General features: G+C 37.1%; 1 protein-coding gene across 4 annotated transcripts in view; it reads left to right on the top strand.

The window, feature by feature from the left end:
* Positions 1 to 18,264, top strand: part of Nalcn (sodium leak channel, non-selective) — a 255,068-nt gene that overhangs the window by 142,425 nt on the left and 94,379 nt on the right. For all 4 annotated transcript variants that reach the window (XM_041666485.1, XM_041666494.1, XM_041666477.1 and 1 more), the window contains exon 15: positions 14,018 to 14,092. In XM_041666485.1, coding sequence (XP_041522419.1) covers positions 14,018 to 14,092 — 75 coding nt within the window. The remainder of the gene's footprint in view (positions 1 to 14,017; positions 14,093 to 18,264) is intronic.

The raw sequence follows: 18,264 nt of genomic DNA, 5'->3' as shown, positions 1-18,264 counted from the left end.
AGGAATGAATGAAATAAAATTCACTGCCACTATTTACTGTGTAGCAAAATGCTTTATGATAATTAGCTTTGATATTTAGGACAATCGGATAGGAAAATCTTATAACATAGTTGATGATGAAATTGAGGTTCAGAGAAGTTTTGGAATTTGCCTAATACCACTTTAAGTATAATGGTATTCCAACTAATCCCATCTCTAGATGGTCTTAAAAGCTAAAGTTTCATTGCTTGCTTATTGCTTAGATAGTGAAGGTAAAATTTACCATTGAGCATGTCAAAATTGAGTTTGGCCTTGAGAAAAGTCTCACTCAAACAACACAAACTGCTTGCCACCTCTAATGTCCTCCAATTATAAATACTTAGGAATTATTAAGTACTTGAGAAGTTATGTGTGATGACTTAAAAGTGGCCTCTATAATAGACAAAGGCTTTCAAAATTAACATATGCCCACTACAACAGAGATACTTGGTTAAGTAGTGTAAAGTCAGAGGTTCAAATGGTAGAATTATATAGAAATAGCCTGGACATTGCTTACATGGAATTGAATTTATAACAAACCATGAGGGCTAAGGACACTGGAGAGTGGGGATGGGACCTGGCTTCCAGAGCTGGTGTATGGCTGTGCTGGAATGTGTACCTTGTTTCCAGGACTTTTGCTCACTGCCTACCAGCATGTTCAAGTCTGTGTTTGGTCACGTGTTCACTCATTCAGTTACTACTGCATTTTACTAATGTTTAGTAGTCATCTACCATGTTGTTAGATCACTCTGGCATTGGAGTAGCTTGAAGACTATTGACCATAGGTTAAATATAGGAGAGATTTAATGGACATCAACAATTCATGTGAATATTAGTCTAGTTGACTTCTGATAATCAATCTAATTATTTTTGCTGCTAGATAATATAATTGTTCGCTATCCTCATTACAGATTATTACACTCAGACATACATTTGAGCAACTCAGAGTCACAAAGGATAAAAAGCAGAAGAAATTCTATCTGTCCTGGTATATCACCTGGAAAGAAAATTTTAACTGAAATTCTACAGGGATCACTTATAGAATGAATGACAGTGTTAAAACTTCCAATTAGCCTTTTTGGGCAACCTAAAACTTGTATGGGTCCCCAAAATGGCATTAATTATTATTGCTTATGCAAATCACAGATTAAAATCTACATTAAGTTCCATCCTTTCTTTTGCTGATTTATGTGTGTCTAAAACACAAATTACTATTTCTCATTATAAGTTATTAAATTTTAAGTTAAAAACTAAGCATTGAAATCATTTGTTATTTTATTAACAATTTTTTGAAGTCTGTAAAGCAATCAAGAATTGAAAAGTCTTTGTGTCAGCAAAAAGCAGTTTGGTAAATATGGTGCAGACAAGAGCATGAAGTTAGAGTTCCGAAATCTAGATTAGTTTTCCTGGTCATTAGAAATGGAACTTAACTTCCTTCATGGCTTTTCTGGGTCAAACCTAAAAGTAAGAATAATAATGCCTAACGGAAGTAGTTCCCAAAGTTTTGTGTATGTTAGCTATCTTTGCATTATTGGAGATTCTTTGACCAATGGCAAGGCTCATTCCTATTTTATAGTGGTTGAAAATAAATGTCTTCAAATCAATGAAATGCAGAGATTTGCCACGTATATGCATCTATAGAACATATACATATATACTGATTATAATTCAAAGTTATCATATTAAATATGTTTGGTATTTTAAAGTTAAAAGATTGATATTAATATATTTTAGTTTGTAAGGTCCTGTTCCACGTGTGTTGTTAGCCATCACTATACTGAAAGGAAGCTATATGTGGTCATGTGGTCCTCTCCTGACATGCCATTAAGATAAATGACTCTCAGAATAAATGTATCAAGCTCAATATGTATTCTGCAATTACATTTATTGCTAATTTTCTATTTTTCTTAACATACATGAAACTAATTCCTAGGTCATTAAAATGTATGGCGGATGCTAGTTCATAGCTTATTAGTTTTCTTCCCCAACGATGGTTGTACTGTTTTCCAAGGAGGAGGCTTCAATGCCACAATACATCAACACACTATGCATGTTCACATGAGACTTTGTCTAGGATCTATGCCCAAGTTTGGATATTGTCCCCATACCACTAAAACAGGAATCTTTTGAGTCAAACACCAAATCTGGTTCACCACCCATCTTTGAGCCTGTGAGTCGCAATGGTGTCTGTATCCTTACATGGTTGTGTGACTAGGTACTCACATAAGACCCTTTATGTCATCATATGGCCCCCAAAGCCTGAAGCATTTACTGAATGAGAAAAGTGGTAGGACCCTGTCCTGAAAGAAGACCACAATCATTTGCTCTCCAGAGTGTCATAATTCAGAATTCCTATGCTCCTTCACACTCTTTTACACTTGATAGTGTATGCCTTTTTAATGTTTTGATACTTTTGTGAGTGACTGGTACATTGTTTTACCTCACTTTGCATTTTAATATTGGTGTGAGTATTGAGGGGGAAATTCCTATGTGCACATTGGCCTTCTTCTCAGTGACTTACCCAGTATTTGTTTTACAGGTGTTTTAAGGGCTAGGTTGTCTTTTCCAACTTCATTCATAGGAGTGACACATGTTTGGATTTTAATCTCTTAGCATAGCTAGTACATTTGTTGCAAGTCTGTCTTCTTCGATGGTATTTTGCTATTCCAATTTGTCTATGATTCCTTTTGATGCTAAAGCAATCATTTCTGAAAAATAGTCAATATTATTATTTTATTCATGCTTAAAACATTCTCTTCCTGAGATCATACCTGCCTGTATATTCTCATGATTTAAATTTTTACTTTTCTTCCTTAGATCTTTAACTCATTCTGACTTAAAATGTATAGGTAGTAAATGTTAAATGAAATGGCTAAATAAAATTCAAGTCACATTTACTTACAAGATTTATGTGAGAATTTTAATGCATTAACATATTTACTTGATTTTCTCTAGTTATTAAATATATGGCAAAAGATTAAATAATTAGGCTTTCAATTTTATAAATACTGCTTTAATGAGGTAATTAGCTTAGTGAAAGAAAACATTCTCTGCCACTAAATTATAAACAAAAGTATCATTTATATATTAGCCCTATATTCTAATTAGTCCAGCTGCTTCCTGCATCTTACAAAGACTTTGCTTAAGACATGATCAGCCTCTGTTTTTCATTATCTGAGTACTCTTAGCATGGCACTCACTCAAGTGTTAGGTTATTATTAGGTTAGTCCTGACTCACTTAGCATGGTTTTACTGAATCTCTACATACAACTATATGTGAAAGATTCAAAGTGGTAAAGATCTTAACCAAAACTAGTTAGGTCTCCTAACTACTCAGGAATTATCAATAGTCAACACAGACACATCAACAAATATTGAAGACTGGTCATTCAAGGACTAGTTTAATGACATGATACCCAGCTCCTTCCTGTATGATCAGTGCCCACAGGGTCAGCTGTGCTTCCTGGTTCTTCCACATCAACCTCATTTGAGGTTTAATGTGACCATGCAAAAATCTGGTGATAGCTATTAATTCATTAATTATTTTCAGAGATAGTTTTGAGATAAATATATCGACATGTGCATGGGCCTGTAGAATAGAGAACAGTATTATAAGCTAAACTCACAGATCTGCCTGTGAACTTGAGTTTATGCCAAAATGAGAACTTTTGGTAAATTATTTTTTCCTCTAGTAAGTATTACAAAAAAGCAACTAACTCAATTTGGGAGAAAAGTTGACAGAAATGTGCAAACTCTAATGAGTAATTAGTCCCTTAGTTAATGTGATTAGTGGTGCTACCAACCTGGAGGGTTCCTGCCCCAGCTTTCTAAGAGACAGAAGAAAAGCAAAATTTGGCTGCAGCGAGTTCTGGAATAGCACCAGGCCAGGATGTTGTATGCTCCTGGGGGCACCAATTTGTCTGCTCACCATGACAGTCAAGCTCCAGTGTACAGAAAGAAACATATTCATCACTATTATCTATTGTTCCTTTAAATGCTTTTTCCTGCCAGGTACGTGTTCAGTATTTCTGTCCTAAGTGATTTCAGTTTGTCATGTGCTTGTTGACTTTATCTTGTCACCCACTTTTGCTGGTGATTTGGGGGTAGGGACTATGGAACTTTTAAACAGTTGAAAAGACTTTCTTTTCCTGCCCCTTTGAAGGTTTTTTTTCTTCCTCCTTTATTATTGTCTCAAAAGAAAGCCCTGTGATGTGAATACTGAAAGAAGAGAAAACATAATTAAGCCTTCATTGTGGATGGTCTTTTCGTTACCTTTGAAGTGCCGAAATTAACACAGCGATCTCTTGATTTCACCTCAGTGGCAGCAGCTTGCTGTGAATAGTCATGTTTTGCTCACAGAGATGTGCATTTGAAAGTGTAAATTAAATGATTTAAAAGTGAGTCTATATTGAACATATCCCATTTTACACTGCTCTGATTAAATCTGACTGTTTTTTGACCCATATAAAAAGTGAAATTGTTTTATTCTACAAATGGCAAGAAAGCTCAGGATAGCGTGGTTATAAATGCTTAAAGGAGGAGGCAAACAGAAGTGTGAGGTGTGTGTCAATTTCCTGCTGTGCTTTGTTACATACAGATAACGATGAGTAACAGCATCAAGACTCATGGTGACACTTCAGCCAAAAGGCCACCTTTATATATGGAAGCAGTAAAAAGAAACAGAATGAAAAATTAAAAGAGAAAAGAAAATGTGTTTAGAGTGGGCCATAGCATGTAGAATTAAAGCAAAATGAGGTATGTTGCCACCGTGACAGAATCTCACCCAGTCAATCATCCTCAGTGACGTGTATGACCTCTTTTAAAATGAAGTCTTAAATTTAGGTATTTGTATCATTGTACCTCAAAAGTGAGTCTGATGCATAAATACTGTAGTGATAAACAGAGCCACGGAGGGAATACTGTTCATTAACAAGGCCACTCTACAGAGCATGGAGGGAATGCTGTTTATTAACAACGCTACCCTCATCATTTATTTGCATTTGCCTGAAATTTAGTGTGAGTGAATGGAAGAAAAATAAGTTTATCTGCCATGAAAGAATAAAATTTAACAAGTATATAAATTTATAAAATAAATGTATAAATTTCACAGAAAATGTCTAGCCCTGAGCAAATCTGGACTCTAAGAAGTAGAAGGAAAAGGCAGAGAAAAACAATCCAAAGGGATAGGAGAGTGGTCAGACATCTGGGAGACACTTGGGCAGAAGCTGTACTAACCCTAAAAAAAAAAAAATTACTTTAATATCTACTGAACAGGAAGCTCAAAATTCCACCAGTATGTTGTTGTGCCCTTCTGCTACTATCTAGCGGTCTTCATCGGGTTGGTTTTGCAGTCAAATAATTAAAAGGCAGGAAAAATCTCAAGCCAAACAGTTCTCAACAGGGAATATCCCATAGAGACCAGATACAATTAGCCAGTGAAATAAGGCATTAACTAGGGTAAGAACACACACACACACACACACACACACACACACACACACACACACCAGGGCAAACACAAAGAAAGACCCTTTACAAAGCAGAGAAGTTGGAGTTCTGGCCTCTGGTGAAGAGCTGGGATTTTAAGGCCATTAGGAGGTATTAGAATAGGGGTCTCCTTTCTCTAATTGAGGATTGGTCAGTTTAAAGTAAAACAGAGATGCTGATAGACCCACATCTTTGGTAAACATACCTTGAACTTGGGGGAAGGGGAGCTGCTGGCAGGAGAAAACACCTGTCAGGGCTTTCCTTGTCTCATATCAGGAGGGTGAGAAAGGAGCCAGAAGCTTGCCATCTTTATCTAGCTGTGGTCCCTCTCCCTTCCCTATCTGTGTGCCTATCAGCAGCCTAACTCCTGGGCTCCACTTCCTTAATATTCATGGAGTCTTCCCAGACTTTTTTTTTTCTATTCTTTTTTTTTCCATTTTTTTTTTTATTGAGAAAAGGAGAAAAAAAAAACAAGTTTCCACCTCCTCCCAGCCTCCCATTTCCCTCCCCCTCCTCCCACCCTTCTCTCCCTCCTCCCTCCCTTCTCCCCCTCCCCCCACTCCTCTCCCCATCCCTCTCCAGTCCAAAGAGCAGTCAGGGTTCCAGACTTTGAGACCTGATATGCACCGTTCCCCACACTAAAGCTATCGTCACTACAAAAATTACCTTGGGAATTGGCATTTTAATATAAGGAGCTAAAGAATTGGATATGCAAGACTAGAGAAATGATGGCCCAGTGGTTAAGAGCACTAACTGCTCTAGCAGAGGACCCAGGTAGTGTTTATAGAATCCACACAATAGCTCACAAATGTCTATAACTCCAGCTCCAGAAGATCCAATGGCCTTCTCTTGTGTCCTCAGGCACTGCAAAGCAACCTAGGTTGCAGACACATAAAATAAAGAAATCTTTTTAAAAAAACAAAAACCTAGATATTTAAACTATTATGCTATCCTCTGGTTTTTTTTCATAAAAATTCTAATTCACACTGCTTGTAGGAGATATAAAATAAAGGTGTGTATGTGTATATGTTAAGCCAGTCAAGTGTTCTACAACAGAGTGCACACTATATATAGTCAAACACTGTAGACATGTTTAGACATGCAAGCAACATCAATGAAAACTTGTATCATGTGAGTTCCTTGATTTTAAGGCACCAGGTAAACTATCAACATTCTTTTGAATATATATTTTAGCAAAGAGAAAAAAAGATATTGCATAATGAACCTCTGTATCCTGCTATTACAGCATTATATTTTAAGTGACCTAAAATTATAAGCCGTGTTCTAAACTGAAGTACTTTGTGAATGTAAGTAACAAAGCAACGCTGATTGATTGGATAATTTAGACCTGGAAACATTTAAAGTGTTTTACATACAAGAAGAAGATCTAGTGAATGAAGGTACTGAGTCCCCATAAAAATTCTTGCTTTATTAACAAGCAGTTTAATAAGGTCCTATATGCTACATCTAACGTCTGTGGGAAACATTTTGACACAATATGTGTATCCTGTTTAGCAAGTGGACATTGACTGCAAGTCAGCAGAGATGTGGATGTGATGGGTCCTGGTTAACGAGCGTTACCTCAGCTTTCTGTAAAGATAAAACAAACAGAAATGCCCCCAAACCTAGCAATGCTTTTTCTTTCAGAATTAGGGCAAGTCAGGTGTTCCTATCACTTCCAATTCTTTGTGTTAGTAAGTGGCTGACACCCAGGCCAGACTGTTCCCTCCTTCCAATTTCACCCTGGGCTTAGAGGAAGATGATGTGTTGTTGGCAAGGTAAATTAGACATGATGGGAAAGCAAGCTGCCAACCTCTCCTCACTTCAATTTCTTCCTCCCAGTGGTTATTGTCACCTTATTAGAGTCTGAGAAAAGATCCACAAAGTAATTCTCACTTCCTTACAATCAGCTGCGGACTCACCTTGGTTTCCTGGACTTTTCATCTCTGTTCCAAGAGACTGTTCTCAGTCCAGACTTCCTTCATCTCTCATCCTGAGTGATAAGTAATCATCTTATCACAGGCCCCTCTACTGGGGACAAAAGTCCATGCCAAAATGAAACTGAGCTTTAGGGAAAGCCTAGACTTCACATGATACTCGACTTCCTATCTGCTCTCCACTGTTTTTTTCCTTTGCCACCAGAGTTAAGTTATGCTAACTGAACTCACCACACCTAAATGTTCCAAGATCTCTGAAGAACGAAACTAATCTTCATGCTAACATAAAGCAAATCTTGACTCCCTCTTTTACTAGTCTTGATTTTGTTGCTAACAATCTTCCCTAACACTGTTCTCAATCCTATATATTTGGGGCTTCCTACTGCCAAATCTTTTTTTTTTTTTTTTTTTTTTTTTTTTTTTTTTTGGTTTTTTCGAGACAAGGTTTCTCTGTGGTTTTGGAGCCTGTCCTGGAACTAGCTCTGTAGACCAGGCTGGTCTCGAACTCACAGAGATCCGCCTGCCTCTGCCTCCCGAGTGCTGGGATTACAGGCGTGCGCCACCACCGCCCGGCAACATCTTGACTGTCATTTATTTCCCTGGGAAACCCAAAGTTTTTGTAAGGTGAGTCTTGCCTCCTTTCATCTAAACTATATTCAGCCTTGGGTCTGTGAAGAGACAGTACATAACCCCCATCTCTCCCAGCTCTTCTGTTCTGAGGGTAAGCTTTACCTCTAAGAAGAACATATGAAATATAATGTATTTTAAGAACATATGAAATAAAATGTATTTTTCAAACAAGAGAGCATTCTGTATCTAATCTCCTTTTGGCAACTCATACTTCCAGTCTGAAGTAACTGCACTTGATTCACTAAACACAAAAACAACTAACAACAAACCCCAAACTTTTGAAAGAAAAATCCCAATACAGAAGAAACTATGATCATCATTTCATGGTGGTAATAACTTCCTTCTGCTTTCCCTGACCTCAGTCTATGGCACTTATGGGACTGCCAGCTCCATCCCAGATTCTAATCATTCCTGCTCAGTACACTTAGAAATGTGAGCTCTGGCTGGACTAACCCACTCAACTCCTCCAGAATAAGCCACATGCTCTCCAGCCTCCACGAATGACTTTGTTACATTTCTTTTTCTGTCAAAGTCACCTTGGTATCTCATGAGTGCCTTTGACTACATCCTCGGGGCTCTCATCATTGCCTCACAACACTACCTAAGGTGCCCTTGACCCATCCATCCCAATAGACTTTCAGAGACCAACATGTTCAGCTGGTACAGCACTAAATTTATGATATGCAAATAACCACCAGTCTCTGGTGTCCGCCTTCAGATTCAACCTTGTGCAGCCACACACCCACTTCTGTTCCAGTTACAGACTTCATCCTAAATTACTGTAGGGTAAAAAGGATTTTATCTGGGACAGAGGAAAGGAGAGGAGTGCTTCCTTGGAAAGTGGTATGCCCGACCAAAGGCAGTAACAGGGTTGACATCAGTATGTTTAGATAGCCAAGACCTGGCTGCACATTTTGCCTGAACTTGAGGGGGAAGATTGTTAGAAGTCACACATAGGCCATCAGCAGCTGGGCAGTGTTACAATCCTAGGAGTACTAGATAAAGACAAGTTCTGAGACACTCCCAAAGAACAAGTCCACCTTGGTACCCCAAGAATGGCAGAACTTCTAAACTTTCCTGATTGTTGAGAGTCAGTATGACCTGTGATCACTTTCTGCCAACCTACAATTTTTACTGTCTTTTCATGCTCTGATGAGCTGGTTTGAAGTATATGAATTATATTTTCCTTAAAAAAAAAGAAATGTAAACAAATGCTCTCAATTTTTTAGATAAGGAATCTTTGTACATATAACTAAGTTAGTAATGTTGAATAAAATCATCCCAAGTTAGCTGGATGGATCCCAAATCCACTAAAAAAAATATTTTTATGGGAAACTGAAGAAGATAACACTTGGGGAGAAAGAGAGGATATGATGAGATGGAATTGAAGATTGATACTATGCTCTAAGAAAAGCCAGTGACTTCTCAGGACTTCAGAAGCTGCAAGAGACAAGGAAGGATCTTTCTTAGAGGCACTGGACATCTTACCGTCCTGCTGACAGCTAGTAGCCTTTAGACCTCTGGCCTCTAGAACGATAACTGAATAAATGCCCAAGTGTAAGGCACCAAGGATATGCATTTTGCCTCAGCAGCTCTAGGAAATTACACGGAAGATATTACTGGAAATCAAAACTCAACAGAAGCTTCCAGAGCTGAGATGGTGGCCACATTGGCAGGTCAAAAGCCCAGATTCCTCATTTCTGCAAAAACAAACAAACAAACAAAAAACATCACCAATACTCCCCATGAAGAATGCCTTATCTAGCTCATAATGGACCAGACGCCAAGTGATTCACCTATGTTTGACCTTAGACCACTCTTGAAGAAAGGAAGCATATATTCTAACATAACAAAACCCAAGAATTGAGCTGCTTCAGTAGAACAATACATTTTTAGCCAACAACAGAAATGAAAAGACTATTATCTCATTAAGTTTGCTCATAGAAAAACAAAGAGTTTATTTCAGCCTTTCTATGTATTTCTAGTTTTTATCGTTCATCTAATTTGTTGGTAGAAAGTTAAATAAAGGGAAATAGGAGCTGCATTAATAAATAATAACACTAATAATAATTGTTTATTATTATTATAGCCATAAGATCTTACAAATAATGGCACAGTAACCTCCATAGGCTAGTGATTGCCCATGAATAAGTAAGGGATTGCACTTGTTTCTGAACCCAGGTCTCACCTGAACCACCGTGCTCTTGCCTATGTAGGTTCTCTCTATGCCTGCTGAATTCAATTGTAAACTCCACTGTGAGAGCAAGATTGCACCTGAGTCCCAATTCGACTGTGGCTGATACATTCCTGGAATCCTCTGAACTGTTTGTCAAAATCTGATCTAATAGAGTAACCTCACTGTCCTTCGATAGCCCTCCATCTGGCTACTGCTAGAGAAATAATTAAAAGTGAAATCTGCTATGCTGTCTTCCTCTCCATAAAGGTGGTAGAGAGAAAAACTAAAACAGTTTTATTCTTGAAAAAGCATTGAGCCAAAGCCATAGTGGAAATGTCAGATGATCTAGCAGACAGCAAAGGCAGAAAAAAAAATGTCACCCTCTATACCAAAACACATGCATCTTCCAGTGAGTTTCAAGAAGATTCAACAGTGCTATTCAGTAAATGCCATTCTTCTAAATTTTACCTGACCAATGACTCACTGCATTTTTCGGGTGGGGCTGATTGGACAAAAAGGGTATACTGCATGAAAACTCCTGATGCCACTAGGATGAAAGAAGAGGTGTTCTCATCCAAGAACTCTACCTCAAAAGACCCAGCAATACCACTTTGGGGTATATGCCCAAAGGAAGCTCATTCACACCACAAGGACATGTGCTCAACTATGTTCAAAGCAGCATTATTTGTAATAGCCAGAACCTGGTAACAACCTAGATGACCCTCAACTGAAGAATGGATAAAGAAAATGTGGTACATTTACACAATGGAGTACTACTCAGCAGTAAAAAAATAATGACATCTTGAAATTTGTAGGCAAATGGATAGATCAAGGAAAAACCATATTGAGTGAAGGTAATCCAGACCCAGGAAGACAAATATAATATGTATTCATTCACAAGTGGCTTTTTAAAATAAAACAAAGTAAAACCAGCCTACAATCCACGACCCTAGAGAACCTAGACAACAAAGAGGACCCTAAGAGAGACATATAGGGATCTAAACAGGAAGAGAAAAAAGACAGTATCTCCTGAATAAATTGGGAGTGTAGGGGTCATAGGAGAGGTAGAATGGGAGTGAGAGGAAGGGAGAGGAGTGAAGAAAAATGTATAGTGCAATAAAAACAATAAAAAAGAATGTTCTCAGAAGCCGATTTATGAAAATCTCTAGTCACCAGACAAAGAATTGCAAGTGGCAGAATGCCACCTCCCAGTCAATGGAGCTAACTAGTAGGCATTCTCAAAGAATAAAGGAGTGTTCTTTCAAAAGGAAGGAACGAAGGAAGGAAGGGATGGAGAATCGAGGTGGGCTTTTGTTTGGTTTGGCTGCTTTTAATTTATTAGCGGGGAAATACCAGATACCTCAGGGGTCAGGGGAGGATGTGGAGGGACTAGGCAGTGCTTGGGATTGGTTTTTAAACACAAAGCAAAGAAAATCAGTCCACAAATCACAATCCCAGAGAACCTAGACAACAATGAGGACCCTAAGAGAGACATGCATAGATTTAATCTACATGGGAAGTAGAAAAAGACAAGATCTCCTGAATAAATTGGGAGCATGGGGACCTTGGGAGAGGGTTGAAGGGGAGAGGAGAGGCAGGGAAAGGAGCAGAGAAAAATGTAAAGTTCAATTAAAATCAATTAAAAATTTCTAAAGAATCAATAACGAATTATGCCTTTTTTAAAAAAAAAAGAATGTGTTTTCTAAAGGAATCGTTTAAGAAAATGAGAGGAATACACCACCACCATCAAGGACTTTTTAAAATCCTTTTTGGATGTGTGCTTACAGGTTTCCTGGAGAGACAGGAAACCCAGCTGAGTCAGGATATGTTTAAGTACCTACCTCCATAACTGTTTAGCATCTCTTACTATTGGGAGACTTCAAGGGATACCTCCGAACTTGAGATGAGGATACAGGGAAATGTTGATTCCTTGAGACATGACTTTTCAAACCCATAACGGCGTAAACGAATGCAGACAGATTGTAAAAATATATACAGCTTTAATGGCGAAATAGACTTACAGAACCACCGTCGTCGTCCCCCCCCCCCCCCCCCAGACCAGGAAAGCAGAAGCGAGCTCTGTGAGCACACTCGCCAGATTTATAGGTAAACATTAGCCCGAGGTGAACACGCCCCCTAAGGGGCGGGACTTATCCCTACACAAACCAAGATCATGGGGAAAGATCCAGACTGAGATTGAACTGTGGGATGACCAATTTAGAACAACACTGACTCTCACATGAGCCTGACTAGGCATGGTGACATCAGTGAAAGCCTCTGATCTAGACCACTCTGAAGTGTCTTTGAGTTCTGCTAGGGTCCTCAAAGATGAGGCTACAGTAAGGAAGCATGGTGGCACTAGTCCCAAGCCAATCATTTCCTACCACAGCCTTTCTCCCTGACCTTGCTTTTTGCTTTCCATTCATTACAGAGTGAGTCACTAAATTATGCATAATAATCTCTCTGGTACAGTAACTCAGAGTTCAGTTGCCTCAACTTCCTTGCCATTTGATTCAAGCATTTAATACTGAAAAATGGCAATGCCTTCTTCAGAGGGAAATTGAAAAAGAAGGATGTAAATCAGGAGTAAAGACAACAATGGAAAGGAACAGGGAAACTTTATGAGTCCTAAGCACAAAAAGAAATAGAAATTAATATATTTTAAATTATCTCAAAACATAAAAAGGGGGAAATTTATCATCACCACAGAAAGACAGATATTATTGTCAGGCTAAATTACCTACTCTGAACATTTTCTATTTAAATTTTTTTTCTACATTGCTGGACTTTTACCATAAATACACCTATTATTGTACTGGAAGCATATTTTTTTTGGTACCAGAAAAATTCATGGGTTGTTAGCCAACACTTTATCACAAATTATCCACAGGCTAGGAACTCACTAACAAAGAAATCTTTATTGTCTTGAATAGTTTCTCTCAGTTGGGAACTGGAAAAGGTTTGCTTGGGTCTGTTACAGTGTCTTCTTAGGTTACCATCAAGATGTCTGGGACTGTGGTCACTTAGAAGACTTGAGTATCTGCCTCCAAGACAGGTCTCTCACAAGAGTGTTGGAAGGTTCATTGTTTTCTGCTGGCAAGAAGTCTCAGTTCATCAGAAGAAGGGATTTTTCATGGCGCTTCCTTCACATCTTGGCACTGCCTGAGCCACTGATCCCAGAGAGAGTAGGATAAAAACTGGCATTGCCTTTTATTGCCTCTTTCCTGTAACCTTCTGGTTCCATATCAATGTGTGAGACTACAACACACATCATTTGCAGTTAACAGCAACACTATGGGACACCTTGGGGACTACTTGCCACCATGAAAACCCTTAACATCAGTATGAATTTGGTCATTGAGTTCTCTATACTCGTATTAGCTACTTATAAAAGTTTAGAGGTCATTTCCAGTATTTTATCATTATAACTATCCAGTTAGCACCTTTGCATATTAAGCTTTTAATCATTTATTCTTTCTTAGGTTAGTTTCTGAGATAATGTTATTAAATTAAAACAATCATAACTTCCTTATTATATTTCTTTCCTGAAGTGAGTTGATATTTTTGTTATCTATATGACTTTTGTATTTCCTGTCCTGTGTTTGTGACAAACATTTTAAAGTGTCTATGCAATGATTCACAATGCATATTCATAATTTTCAACTGATGAATCCTTTATCAAATATCTTTTAGGTACATATTCTATATATACAAAGTTTTGATACTTATAGCCTGTGGGTGTTTTCATTGTTATTTAACCATTTTGTAGATCCTCCTGAGTTTGTTTGTTGCTGTTATTTTGGACAACTTAGAACTTGATGAAGATCTAAAGAAGCTCAAACAAGTAAGTGATATTAAAAAGTAAGGGCGCTTAAAGTAATGTTGATGTTTGGATTTTCAAAGCAAAGAATTAATTGAAAATTTTGAGGCAGTCTGAGTTAATAAAATGATGTGTTGTTTTATCTAATATCAGAGTATGTTTTCCTATTACTCTACCTATATCTTAAGGCTAGTTTCATATTACTTTGAATAAAAGTAAGATGCTCATAGTTTAATAACTGGATTTTGAGATAATTTTTCTATTAATTGAAGGATGTTTTGAAATCAAATCCCCCAGGGCCATAATGCCATATTGCACAAGTATTATGCAATGCTCTTGGTCTTTGTCATAAAAAGTATTAAAAAGGAACTGTCAGACTTACAGACACTAGAAGAGTATCTAGTCTGGATGTCCAAAGTGATTGTTCAAAATTAAACAAGATAAATGATCAAATATGTGTCTTGTTATTCTTGAAATCAGGCTCTATCAGGGTAGGGAAAATAGTATCAAAAAATGGACATGGGTGTTTGTAAAGATGATATTATCTATGGCAGACAGGTGACAAGTTGAATCAGCTGACTAGCTCCATAGTTCTCTTGTGTGGAACAGTGTCTGCAATTGGCTGAAGTGTTTGGCTTTATTGAGAAAAAAGAGGATGGGAGACATTAGGAGATTTTCTTGGACACACTTACACATTGTATGATGGTTAAAATGTTAACAAGACTGTAGTAAGAGGCCACTTGTTTGTTTCCGGGCTGCCCAGACTCCCAAAATAATCACACAGAAACTTTATTATTTGCAATACTGTTTGTATAATAGCTTAAGTGTATTTTTGGCTTACTCTTATGTCTTAAATTAACCCATTTCTATTAATCTGTGTATCACCACATGGCTGTGGCTTACCAGGTAAAGTTCTGTCCGGCGTCTGTGTCTGGTGGAGCTAAATGGCTTCTCCCTGACTCCTTCTTTCTCCCAGCATTCAGTTTAGTTTGCCTGCCTAGCTCTATTTTGCTAAGCTACTGGCCAAATCAGCTTTATTCATTAGTCAATAAAAGCAACACATATGCAGAAGGACTTCCCACATCGCAAGAGTACCCAATACTCTAAAGTAAGTCTTTAGAATTATGTGAAGGGTCTCACTTATTCAGATTTTTCAAAACTTGCCTATTCTGAAAAAGATAAAACAACATAACCTATTAAGTTTGTATTTTTTTAATTTTAATGATCCCTTTAAACTTTACATTGCATTATTCTCATCTTCAAAGCCACTGATTTCACCAAGGGTATCCATAGGGGCTGAAAAGCATGTGTGATATCAAGACCCCTGCTCTGAGCATACTCAGGAATGCTTTAAGCTCCATAGTGTCCTGAACTATACAGGCAAAAGATTCTGTGGTCAAGGTCATTTCTTTTTGCTTTTTCTACTTTGTGGCTTAGGAAAAGGACTCTTCAGGTGAGGGTTGGGATGTTATTCTCTGCTGGTGGTGTGAAATGTTTGACTTGACTCCCTTGTAGAAAAATATACAATGTGTGAGCTCAGCATCAAAACTGATCAACTGTATAATTTGACAAGACCAATAAAAATGTGCTGCTTTCCAAATCTGGCATATATGTGGATTTTTATGTTTGTCATATTTATCATTCATACATCTTGAATATATTGTATATACTTTGAATACACAAAAATGAAAAGCATTCAATTTTCTCTAACTGATCCTACTACAAGATTTAGTGTGGTATTAAGCCACCACTGAATACGTAAAATACCAAGTAATTTCAGCCTACATTTGCAAAATATTCTTTCTGCTAGAAGGCAGTAAAAATATTACACATAGCAAGTTTTTGGATCCCATGAATGCAAACTTAAATAAATTTTTACAGTGATTGTGTTTTGAGTGTTTAAATTTGTACATATATGTTCAATCTATTTAGTTTTCTTTTAAACATTTGTATATTCAATAGTCGCTTTGGGCTTTCTTTTCATTTATTTTATATAACCAATAATGGAAAACCAATAATCAAAAAAAAAATCATGAGACTTGGAAGAGGGCTCAGTTAGTAAACTACTTCTCATGCAAGTGTGAGCAATGGGGTCAGTCAGATCCCAGGCACTCATACAGAGGGCTGTGTGTGGTGTGCATCTTTAATTCCAGCACTGGCAGGGAAAAGGTAACTGTTCTGACTGGCCAGTCAGTCCAGACAGTTTAGTGAACTTTGGTTTAGTTACAGACCTTACATTAAAAATAAGGTAGATAACAAAGAAGGAAAACATCTAAGCTTTCATGTGAATGCGTCCACATGTTCACATATACTCAACACGTACGCACGCATATGTTCTCATGCATGCACATGCGTGTGCACACACAACTGCTTGCTATCTCACTTTCCTCACTTTTTAAAATTTTTGTTTTTAGAAATTCTATATATCAGATTGATTATTCCATTGTAGTTACGTCCAATTTGGAGTCTTTTCTTTGAAGATTTAAAGACATTTTCAGCTCTGAAAATGTCAGGAAAAATAAAGTAGTGATCCCATTTTCAATAGTCCTTTTAGGCTATTATTTATTCATGACTGGACTGAAACTACATATTTAATTAATCCATCTATTAATTTCATACCCCAAATCCCTTCAACTTCATATTTGAAATCCACTGGAGCAAAAAATATCATTCTAAATTAAAATGTGACTGGTTCTCTTTTTTCCTTTTTACACAAGAATATTTTTATGCTTTCACTAGTTTGGAAAACCATATCTTTTGGATGGGACTAGAGAGGTTGCTGTTTTTACAGAGGTCCCAAGTTCCACATACCAGCTCACAAACACCTGCAACTTCAGGTCCAAGGGATTCAACCCAATTTTCTCTCCCTTGCATACTCCTGTAAATGTGTGGTGCACATTAACTCACAAAGGTTCACACACACACTTGAAATTATAAAATAATATATAAGTGAGTATTTTGAAAATTGTATCATTTTAAAATATTCATTATTTTCCCTTTTTGGGTGATCTTAACCTTCGAGGTTGCATAATTTGCAGAAAATACTACACCATAATTATGCATATGCAAGCATGCACTTACATACACATGTTTATAATCACAGAAGGGAGGTATCTGACAATTTCCAGTCTCTAACAGATGTTTTGGACTAGCCAATAAAATTATCCCATAAAGTATTTACTAGACTTCTCTATACAGAGATCTGGCTCTTACCATCTATTTTTACTGCTAGCCCCAGATAGAGTGTGGAATAGAAAAGATATGTGAAAAGTTTTCTCTTCTAATATTTTGAGTTACAGAAAGCATTGCACATTCTAATTTTTTTGCTCAGCTCACACTTTTGTTTTAATATTTTTACTGTTTATAACCAGCCTATGGATTCTTGCTAATGTAAGAATCCATTCTTGCTAATGGATTCTTGGTAATAGTTGTTGACTGTTTACTCACTGTCAAATGCCAAATAACTTCACTTACTGCACAAAATAGCCCCTCAGTGCAGATATTATTAAATCCACCTAACAGACAAGGGAAAGAGACACAATGAACTAAAGGTTGAACAATCAACAAATGTTAAAGCTAAGACGGAAACCATTGCAATTTGGACCAAAAGCCTATACTCTAAATATTTAAACTATATTGATTTAAGTTGAAGCCCTATAAACATCAAATGTAAGACATTCGATGAATCTGTTCATAAGGCTTTTAAATTTCATATGTGGTATTTCTGATAATTAATCACAATTATAATTGCTTTCTTTATAATTATATATTTTATTGTATGTATAATAATTTTCTACATGAAATTTTAAGATGAAGTTGTTTAAATGTGATTATGGTGATTTGTGGAAAAGACAAGTATGTATTTGTGCGTGTATGTGTGTGTATTTATGTATGTTTGTATGTATTTCTGTGTATGCATTATGTGTATATCTATGTGTGTGTATGTATGTATTTATGTGTATGTGTGTATGTATGTGTGTGGATGTATTTGTGTGTGTGTGTCTGTGGGGGGGGGGGAGAGAAAGAACAAGTCAGATGACATAGAAACATAAAAAAAAAAAAGACCTTGGTCAAATTGCTCTCTGGCATTCAGTAAGGAGAAGGCGACCTTGAAGCTCAGTGGTGTAGTAATAAGAAAGATAAAGGGGTGTGAGGTGGAGTGGAAACTTTGAAAATTACAAAGAAACCCTACAGCT

This window comes from Microtus oregoni, unplaced genomic scaffold, assembly GCF_018167655.1.
Source record: "Microtus oregoni isolate MIOR12 unplaced genomic scaffold, Mior012 000001F_ref0000356, whole genome shotgun sequence".
Taxonomy (NCBI): domain Eukaryota; kingdom Metazoa; phylum Chordata; class Mammalia; order Rodentia; family Cricetidae; genus Microtus; species Microtus oregoni.
The sequence above is the reverse complement of the archived record's forward strand: the minus strand, read 5'-3'. Positions and strand labels throughout refer to the sequence as shown.